Here is an 11,262-nt window from a genome sequence, read left to right on the forward strand (position 1 = left end):
TGCTGCAGGTCATTTATAAAGTTTGAAGCATATAATGTAAACTACATAACTTTCTTGCTGATCACCCTAATTCTGTGAAACACCATTACACATTCTACGCCACTCTTCGTATGAACACATGCAAGATTTTCATTTGGCTACAGTCCAGTGGCATCTTTATGGGAAACTAGCTGAAGTACCCGACACTGCCAGGGTTTAAATCTTCAAGTTATAAAGTTTTATTATGTGATGTCATCCAAATCTATCCAGTGGAAGGACCAGAACAGGTTCCCCAGTTCAAAGTTCTGCTCAGCCTACACCAACGGGAGGTCCAACCGGGACCTCAGCCCCCTAGTATGTGAAATTTCATCCAAACCCATCCATTGGAAGGACCAGAACAGGTTCCCCGGGTCAAAGTTCAGCCTAGCGTGCGCCAACGGGAGGTCCGACCAGGACCCTAAACCCTAGCCAGGATCCAACTGGACCATCTTGTGTTGGTTTCATCGCAATTGGTGCAGGGGTGTCCAAATGCATAACCAGACAAACAAACAGACCAATGAATTTTATATATAAGATGTATAGTGCTATCTGCACAGAAGTAGTGTTCACTGTAGGACCTAGAGAAAGGGAACATCTGTGTCCGAAAAAAGGGGCTTCTTTAAGACGTGTCCCCTTTTCGTCACTCTTACGGACATGCCGGGCTGCTATCAGTGTGAATGAATGCTGAGTGCATGCTCTACACAGCAGTTTTCACCACCCACGGGACACTGCGACCCACAGCTGGGGACCGCAACTGCAGGCTGTTACAGCGAGGTGCCGGTACCGGAGAGGACTTTAGAAATAGGGAAGGGCGCGGCGCCCCCTAAAACAGCCTAGTGGGAACGCTACACATGAACATTAGTGTGAAGCATGGGCTGGACCTGAACATTGATTGCAGTATTTTAGGTCTACCAAGAGCTTGGAACAAAAATCAGATGCAAACTCATTGCAGAGAAATGTCCCAGAGACAAAGTGCCCTCATGTTGGTATAGTGCAGTGATATTCAACATGCCGCCCTCCAGCTATTGTGGAACTACGCATCCATCCCAGCATGCATTAATAGCAGTGCATGCTGGGATGTGTAGTTCCAACAACAGCTAGAAGGGGCGTATATTAATCCTTCGATGTCGGCTCGTCCTATCATTGCGAAGCAGAATTCACCAAGCATTGGATTGTTAATCCACCAATAGGGAACATGAGCTGGGTTTAGACCGTCGCACGACAAGTTAGTTTTACCCTACTGATGAGGTGTTGTTGCCATAGTAATCCTGGTATATTGTATACACAGTTACTTAGATCAATCAACTAATAACATAGCAGAATTGTATGCTACAACAGACATTGGAGGCGATTCAATTTAGCTCGATGTTTTCAACTGACAGCGCTGTAAAGTCCGACAAGTACCACTTACAGTAAATCAGAGAATGCTGGTTACCGCACCTTAAGCTGGATGTTTAGTCGCGGTAACCGGCATTCTTCGACAATAGCGCCCCCTGCAAGCCAGAAAACTGCATCACGGACGGAACTTAATTTGGATTTCTGTTCGCACCTCAGGAGGGTGCAAGCAGAAATCCCGTAGTCGGACTTAATAGCGCTGTCAATTGAATAGCTCCGGAAACTACATCCATTCAACATCGCAGTGAATTGATTGCCCCCTTGGTATTACTGCTTTTAGCGTCATCATCTTATTACAGTCTTCAACTTATTATGCACTCATGAACACATGGGTGTTCTTATGCATTCATTAATGGGTTTTTTAAACTAAAATGTGGCGTTAAAGATGTTAAACTATAGCTTACATGTATCCTAGTTTATATAGAGTAGTCCTATTTCTTTGAACTCACATTCATTAACTCACAGAGCTTATTTTCCCCTCACTCAGGCACCTGGTTCAACAAAATGATCAGAATAAGTGGCGATGTTAAGTCTTTATGGGGTCAATTCAATAAGCGTCCATGTGCCGCCAAACATTCCTCAATGTTCGGCTCCGCACACAAAACTGCAATTTTTCCTGTGTAAATGGAGTTTATGGGGCGCAAGAAGAAAATGGCAATGTGGCTCGCCAATAAGTGTCATTCTAGAGCGGCACATCATGGCCAAGCCGTTAATTTAATCACCCCATATGAATTTTGTACTTTGGCATCAAAAATGAATACAGTAATAGGTATCTTATCTCCTCTGAACAAACTTCAGGTTGACATGGCACCCCAGTTTTTACATTTCAAAATCATGGTACGCTAAATTAGAATGCAGCAAGCCTAAGCATTTATTCAGTAATGAGCATCACACTAAACTCCATATACATAGGTAAAGGAAAATAATAATAATTATATGATGTTTGTCCATGCAAGATGACGTTTTGCCTCTTACTGAGTTTTGTTTTTTTGGAGGGAAAAATCCGAACTCGGCGTGCAAACTCGAACCTATCCGAGCCTGCACATCCCTAATATATATATATATATATATATATATATATATATATATATATATATATATATATATATATATATATATATATATATATATATATATACACATATATACACACACACATATACATACACACACACAGTCAGGTGCATAAATATTGGGACATTGACATTTCATATTTTGGCCTCTATTCAACACCACAATGGCTTTGAAATGAAGCAAACAAGATGTGCTTTAACTGCAGACTTTCGGATTTAATTTGAGGGTATTTACATCCAAATCAGGTGAACGGTGTAGGAATTACAATGGTTTCTATATGTGCCTCCCACTTTTTAAGGGTCCAAAAGTAATGGGACTATCAACTCAAAAGCTATTTCATGGACAGGTGTGGGCTATTCCCTCGTTATTTCATTATCAATTAAGCAGGTGAAAGGTCTGGAGTTGATTCTAGGTGTGACATTTGCATTTGGAATCAGTTGCTGTCTACTCTCAATATGAGATCCAAAGAGCTGTCACTATCAGTGAAGCAAGCCACCATTAGGCTGAAAAATTCAAAACAAACCCATCAAAGAGATAGCAAAAACATTAGGTGTGGCCTAATCAACTGGTTGGAACATTCTTTAGAAGAAAGAACGCACCGGAGAGCTCAGCAACACCAAAATACCCAGAAGACCACGGAAAACAACTGTGGTGGATGACAGAAGAATTATTTCCCTGGTGAAGAAAAAAACCTTCACAACAGTTGGCCAAATCAATGATGTCAAATGATGTAAAATGATGTAATGTGTGCAATGTCATTAAGTCATGCATTCTGGGGACGGCACAGGGTACAGTTGAGCCCTGTTACGGCACGGAGTGTGTTGTTAGTCCTCACCAAAGTCCATTGATTCATTAGTAATCATGTCTTTGTGCTGGGATGTTACACAAAACAGATGATATACCATGGGGTCAAACCAATTAGGTGTGAGTTGGGTCCGGCGAGCCATTCTCACAGGGAACTCGCACAGTAAATTTCACTTACAATCCAATTCTTGTATTAACTCCAAACTCGCATTAATTTTTCAGCGGAAATGTTTTATTTTTTTTGTGTGCGCACCCCCCTCAGCAGGTAAAAGATAGGAAAAAAATCTTTATTTGAAAGTATTTTAAGGTACAAATGTTGGGACCCAGTGCAGAACCTCTGGTACAACCCTCCCAATGAATAATCATGCACTTAAAAGGGGTTTCAATAGCATAATTTGATCAAAACATGTCCGTTTTCAGGTGAATTTCAGTAAACAGTTTAATAATGAGTTAAATGATGAGGGACAGGTATGTGGAGGCGTAAATTATGTGGGACAGGTATGTGGTAGGCTAAATGAAGTGAGACAGGTATGTGGAGGTGTAAATGAAGTGGGACATGTATGTGGTGGTGTTGAATTGACGGGAGAGGTGTTGTAGAACTTGCGGATGCGAGGTAAAACTTGTATGACAACACTGAAAAACTACTATAGAGAAATTTTCTGTACTCCAAAATGCTGAAAAGACTTGCATTTGCTGAAAGACACTTGCCTGCTATTTTTCCACCATTAATAAATCATGTATTTGATACTTTTTAAAAACCTCCAGTACTTTCCTTACGGCAGCTAACAGCCTTCTATATGTCCTGCTATCTCAGTTGTTACTCTTTTGGGTTCCAGGGTGGTTTCCCCACTCTTTCAAGCACTTCTCCAAGGTTGCATTTTGTAGAACAGTCACACACCCTCACCACGACTAATGCAATTTGGCATTTCTAATTGGATCTAACATTTCTCGGGTGCGTGCATTCTTGCAGTGTATGCGCGTTTCATGAAACAAACTCGCTTTGCAAAATTGCACTTAATTGGATTGGCCCCCATGAATGCACTACTTACAATGCTTTGACATCCATACCAGGTCATCATTTTTGTACAATGGGCCTAATTCAGAGCCGCTCGCTATTTGCGGTCGTTCGTTCTAAAACAAGGGGTGGCTATTCAAATGAACCGTTCGCTAATTGCGGTCTGTTCACGCCTCTAAGTCTGAACGAGCGAGCAAAACTTGCGGTTGTAATTTTGAAAAATACGCCCCCTGGCCGCTCGCTTCCTACGTCATGTCCACTATTTATTAGATTAATCGAGCACATCGAACAGCGTATGAACTGCTCGCTATTCTTGTGCCTGGTTTTTTCAACCGCTATTTTGCGAACAGTTCGGGGTAAAAAAAAAAACCAAGTGACGTGGTCAATGACGCTGCTGTATTAATTATGCACTCCCTTAAAACGCCCGTTTTGACCTTTAAGCACGCCTGCGATCTAATTCCACACCCCCGTTTTCAAGCACCTTCCCCTGTTACCACCCACATACGCCTCCTTCTGTCACTCAAAATAGCAGGCATTCGCTATATAGCGAAAAAACGATTTTCGTCCGCACTGACTGGTTCACGCATGCATATTACAATCCGTACGCATGCGCAGATGTGCGAACATCGGTCAGAACGAACGAGCGGCCGCTTACGAGCGGCTCTAAATCAGGCCCAATGTCCATATACAAAGGTAGCGACCTTTAGAACCAATCGCAGCTAAGATGGGACAATAAAGATTTGTTGTCTAAAGCCGTAAAGGTCCATACAGAAAGGTAATAGTTTTAACCACTCATTTTTATATTCTATTCAAACAAGAAAAAAAAAAAAAAAAACATTACGTTCTATATTTTAAAATAAATAATTATCTGCCTCATTGCCCAAGTGTGTGTTTTTCAACAGCCACCTTATCGGGACGATAGTTCAGAGTTGTACGCTAATGCAAACACATTTGCAACTTATGCCAGTTATCAATTGCTACAATATGCTAATGCATCAGCCAGCAGAATTTTTAAGATGCCCAAAGGAGCCCTCGCAGCTGCCCACAATTGCGTACACAAACGCAGCATTGACGCAAATCCTGAAAACACTGACTCATCGAGTGAGTTTATGGTTACTCAGAATAGCCGTGGTAACAGACGCTAGAACTGTGTTCCCTGTGTACGCTTTCGCAGATGCTGGCAAGTACACTCCCAAAAAACAGCCCCGACCCGCCCACATTTTGTCCGGAATGCCCCGTAACCACCCACAAAATGGTCTCTTCTTGTCCATCAACTGAGAGTGAATCCTCACAGCGAGCTCGATCGCAATACATTCGCCACGCCTGTACAATGCGGCTATGACATGCGCAGACCACCGATAATCACTCAACTGCGGGAAAATCGGCATACCGTTCAACTCTGGATCAGGCCCTGTATATGGGCATTCATGATAATCTAACCATATTTCCTACGAGTTCTCACGTTTACCTCACCATCCATGTGGGCGATCATATGCAAATTACCAATCCATGCGCCTGAAAATCAGCAGGTTTTCAAAATAAAATTGTATAGTGTGTACCGCCGATATAGGGTGCTTCCACTTGCAGAAAAGTGGCATAGTGTGAACCTAGCTTAGCTCATTCAGTTTTCATTGACCTGTTCATTTTCATTAATGAGACCTCTTCAACTAAAGGATGAAACAGTATGTCCCAGGGGTCCTCCGTTTCTCTAGTGTAGCATAGGGGAAAACAAAATCCTGATCTATAGTGTCTGCAGAGATAGAGAGAATCAATAATCTCATTAATCCGCGTGGTCACACCCCATAGGTTGTACATCAGTAATGAAGGAGCCCAAGAAAAACTATATTAGTCAGTGTGTAGTTCCAAGTGCTCAACCAAGGGAGCAGGTCAGTGAAAATAAAATGAGTGAGCAGGAATTTGACATACAGATTGTTGTCGATTTACACGCATAATATTAATTCTATCAAAAGATGTGCGCATACTGTAGACATACGTACAAAAAAAAAGAAAAAAGCCACCTGAACAAGCTCTAAAGCTTGGTACACGCTAGACAATGAGTGTACCCAGCGACGCCACAATATATTAGGTGGTCCGCACACACTGCACGATCTGGTGTACAACCGCCCAATATATCGTTCCCCCCGCTGCATCCAGGCATGGTGTCGGCCGCCGGATCTTCTGCAGAAGATGCGACGAACAACGCATGGGGATGCGTACTCACCCGTACACACTGAGAGATGTGGCCGATATATCGTTCCGATCCGCTTCGGAACGATATATCGCTTAATGTGCACGCGCATCACTGGTCCTTGCCAGCTATCCATTAGACAACTTTCTGAACGATGAGGAGGTTTTGGTCGCATCATTCAGGAAGGCGTCTAATGGATAGGCCCCTTAATTGACTCAGCAGATATAAAAATTGCACACAATGAAATGATTTTGTTCCCGGTGATCCCTTCCAACTTTTTGCACTTAAACAATATTTTACAAAGTATAGACAGGATAGGTTATTTACAGTTAGAAAATGCGTAAAATGTACGATTAAGCATTCAGCTGTGTCAAGTCTCCAGAAACCTGATCACTTGCCACCTGCTAGCCAAAAAATGTCCAGAGAGAATTCAAGTTTATTATGGAAATTAACCACTTTGCTGCCAAACGGCAAAAACCTTCAGTAGAGAACAAACACATATCCACAGAAGTAAATTCAGGAAAATGGAGCACTTCTTCAGGTATAGTTCAAAAGTAGCTTCTGGGCGTAACTTGGTAGGGAAGGGAGTTTTGGTGAGGAAAATGTGTTCATAAGCCATCCTTGTTTAGATGGTCAGTTTTGCAGATTTATAAAAAGCACCAACTTCAACAGGACTGCAGAGATTCATACGGGACATTATAACAAATAGATTGTTTCTCTTTGATTCAATGATAAAATAATCTAAAAAAAGAGATTTGTACAGACACAGGATGGTTTCTCCGCAGAAGTGATATGTCTTATAATTATATATTTTAAGATTATATAAATTGAATGTAATAAATTCAAACAACGTAACCAATCCTTTACACGATGCACTGTCTCAGCACGGCCTGCTAGAAAGGGGCTAACAGAGTATGCTGGCACATGTAATGTTAAAAATAGTTGGAAGGCTATAGGTTGCCTATCTGGGAGTGGGAAGAAATAACACTGTGACAGGTGTCAGCTGTACTTGGAAGGCTGGTCTCCTGCAGTTTGCTATCTGTGTACGCCATGCTCATTCCAGTGCTGGGCACAATTCTCTGAGTTAATCAACACTAGGGGCAGCTCTACTGCTTCTTCAGTGTTAAATCTACATTGTCTCCTAACAAGTTCTGTACTATGACCTATTGTTGTAACCCCCTAAAAAGAAATCCGGGCAAACGGCCGTGAAGATAGAACGCAACGTATACTCCCAGCGTTCTACAGTGACTCCAGCGGACTGGGTGACTGGCAGAGGCTGGCACAGGTTCAGACATAGTACTGCCTAAGTAACTGGAACATGGACATACGCAGTTCTGCCTGTGTGACTGGAACAGGGTCATACACAGTTGTGCCTGTGTAACTGGTAGAGAGTCATACAAAGCAGTGCCTAGGTGACTGGAAGAGGCTCAATACAGTAGTTAACTTCTGCCTTGGTGACTGGCGCAGGGGCATACACAATAGTAATGCCTGGGCGACTGGCACAGGAGCATTCACAGTAGTAATGCCTGGACGACTGGCGCAGGGCATACACAGTGATGCCTGTTTGACTGATGCAGGGGCATACACAGCGCTACCTGGGTAACTTGCACAAGGTAAAATATAGTACTACCTAGGTGACTGGAGCAGGGACATACACAGTAATACTGCCTGGGTGACTGATGCAGGGGCATACACAGTGATGCCTGAGTGACTGATGCAGGGGCATACACAGTGCTACCTGGGTAACTGGCACAAGGTAATATATAGTACTACCTAGGTGACTGCCATAGGGTCACACACAGTGCTGCCATGCTACTCACCTCCGTCTCCATAGGTCTCGATGCCATACCCGTCCTGCAGACCGTTACTCCACGTCCCCTCGTACCTGGCTGGGGTGCACAGACTCTGACGGACCCCGTAGCGCCCCTTGAAGCCATGGGACCACTCTCCTCGGTACATCCACCTGCCCTTGGTCTCCACGCCCAGTCCATGCCTCTTGCCCTGCGCCCAGTAGCCCAGATAGGTGTTGCCGCTGGGCCAGGTGTACACCCCGACTACCTCGAAGCCGTGCGACCAGGATCCCGAGTACTCCCCTTGACCCTTAGGGCCCGTGCAGATGCCGTGCCCGTGAGCCTTGCCGTCCTCCCAGCCGCCGCAGTAGGTGCCGCCATCGTCGAAGTCGAAGCGTCCGCCCGTCATTCAGGGGAGCTGGGTCAGGGCTGGCACTCCCGGTGCAGGTGACTCTCCGAGCGGGGCAGCAGCTCCTGTGTGCCGGCGGCGGCATGCACTATCTCCCCGTGTCCAGGCGCGGCATGCACACCCCCTGCATCCTACTCACAGCTCCGAGCACCCGGCCAATCCCAGACCGGCCCCGCCAGCATCATCTGCGCTCACCCCGCCTCCCGCCGCCCGCACTTATTAATACAGGGCTGAGAGGGGTCCATGCCATGATGAGAGTCCACATTCGACTTGCCTGAGGTTATGGGATGGAGCTGGAGCTATCTCAGGTCACCAGGAAGAAGCGGCCACACATCTATCACTGCACACACACTCATTATCTCCGATATTGCCTGCATATGCTGCTGGCACCGGGCGAACACGCAACCCCCTCATACACTGACTTGTGTGCCCCAGGAATAGGCTGCCTCAAGTGTGCCCGGGACCAGGCTGCCCCCCATACACCCATAGTATGCACTATAACTATGGGCCCCATACACTGACGTGTGCCCGGGTCAGGAAGGCGATGTCCCCCATAAACTAACGTGTACCTATGAACACGCGGTATGCGGTCACATTACCGACGGACGGAATGCCGGGGCGTCGATATCGCGATGTCCGAATCCCGATGCCCGGCAAAATGCCGGCGACGATATCCAGACGGCGAACAGGGTACCGAAGCCGGCATCTCGAAGCTCCACAATCCCGATCGTCCAGACGGATAAATAACAGCAAAGGCCCTCATTCAGAGCCGTACGCTCTGAGCAGAGCGCACGCTCTGAATGAGGGCCGGGCTCCATTTTCATGGAGCGTCCTCCTGGACGCTCGTATAGCTGTGGGTCACCACCCACAGGCTATACGAGCGTGCTTTGTGATGGCCGCGATGGTCGAGACCATCGCGACCATCGAAATTGCGAGCCGGAGCCTGCGGTTGAGGTTTTCAACCGCAAGCTCCGGAGTGATTTTGGCTCTATCAGAGCCAAAATCACTCCCACTGACATCACTAGTGATGTCAGTGGGCCGGCTTCTGACGGGAGGCGTTCCCGTGGGAACGCCCCCGTCAGGGAGGCACGCCCCCGGCACGCCCACCAAAGGGGGCGTGCTGTCAATCAACATTGACAGCACGCCCCCTTTGATCGGACACAACGAGCGAAGGACTTTCCTTCGCTCGTCGCGTCTGGCGCATGCGCACGACGGAGCTCCCTCCGTCGTGCGCATGCTCAGTGCATAACATCGACCCACTTGCGAGCGGACAGCCGCTCGCGAGTGGGTCTGAATCAGGCCCAAAGTCCCCGGGGAAGGGGGGGTTAGGTTTAGGCACCAATGGGGGAGGAGGTTAGGGCTAGGCTCCACGCGGGAGGGTTAGGCTAGGGAAAGGGGGGGTTAGGGTTAGGTGCCACTGGGGGGGGGGGGGGGGAGGTTAAGGATAGACACCCAGGGCCGTATCTAGGGTAGTGCGGCCGGTGCCATCGCACAGTGCACCACAGGTCAGGGGGGGCTGTTTTGGCCTGTGAAATTTCTGTTTATTATCATTCTCACTTGTTGCTTCCTCTTATGTCATCCCCAGCATTTCCTGGTCCCTCCTATCTCTTCCCTGGCCCTTCCCCATGAAGCCATGGCCCTTTTTTGGGTGCATTATGTCCCTTTGAAAAATCAGGGGCCGCCAATGCTCTTTCTGGCCAGGAGGGTTAGGTTTAGGGTGCAGGGAGGGGGGGTTAGGTATAGGCACCACTAGAGGGGAGGTTAGGGTTAGGCACGCCCTGGGAGCTTAGGTTTAGGCGCCACCAAGGGAGGGTTAGAGAGGGGGGGGTAGGATAACGTACTTACCGCTGACGGGATTCTGAACCAGCTGGGCTTCCACTGTAGGGATAATAGCCGCGGCTTATACCGATTCCGAACACGTTGACCCCCGCATACACTGACGTGTGTGTACTGCACCCCCCCATACATTGACATATGTGCCTGGGAACACGTTGCCCTCTTTACACTGACTTGTGCCCTGGGAACACATTGCCCTCCATAGTCCATACACTGACAAGTATGCCCGGGAACATATTGCCTTCCTTACATGTGTGCCCAGGAACATGCTGCCCTCCATACACTGCCATGTGTGTCTAGAAACAGGTTGCCTTACACTGACAAGTGTTTCCGGGTATTTGCTGCTGCATACACTGACGTGTGCCCAGGAGCACACTGCCCCACATACAGTAATATATATGCCCAGGAACACGCGACTCTCTAGTACATAAACTAAGGTGTGCCCTCAGAACACAATACCCCACCATACACTGATGTGTACCTGGGAACATGCCCCCTATACACTAATGTGTGACCGAGAACACATAGCCCCCCATACATTGTTAAGTGTGCTTGGGGACATGTTGCCCTCCGAACATTGACAGGCCCAGGTTCATGCTGCCCCAAATATACTGATAAATGTGCCCTAAGAACATTGTTCCTCATACTCTGAATTGCGCCTGGGAACATGCCGACCCCCACATGATGACGTGTACCTGGGAACTCATGTCCAGTGTGCCCGGGAACATGCTGC

General features: G+C 46.8%; 1 protein-coding gene across 1 annotated transcript in view; it reads right to left on the minus strand.

The window, feature by feature from the left end:
- Positions 1-8,840, minus strand: part of JPH1 (junctophilin 1) — a 168,687-nt gene extending 159,847 nt beyond the window's left edge. Inside the window, exon 1 of the mRNA XM_088471427.1 lies at positions 8,315-8,840. Within this exon, the coding sequence (XP_088327553.1) occupies positions 8,315-8,693 (379 nt within the window). The 5' untranslated portion in view covers positions 8,694-8,840. The remainder of the gene's footprint in view (positions 1-8,314) is intronic.
- Between the last annotated feature and the right edge of the window lie 2,422 nt (positions 8,841-11,262).

The sequence above is a fragment of the Taudactylus pleione genome, unplaced genomic scaffold (assembly GCF_031769625.1).
Source record: "Taudactylus pleione unplaced genomic scaffold, aTauple2 ptg000114l, whole genome shotgun sequence".
In the NCBI taxonomy this organism is placed as follows: domain Eukaryota; kingdom Metazoa; phylum Chordata; class Amphibia; order Anura; family Myobatrachidae; genus Taudactylus; species Taudactylus pleione.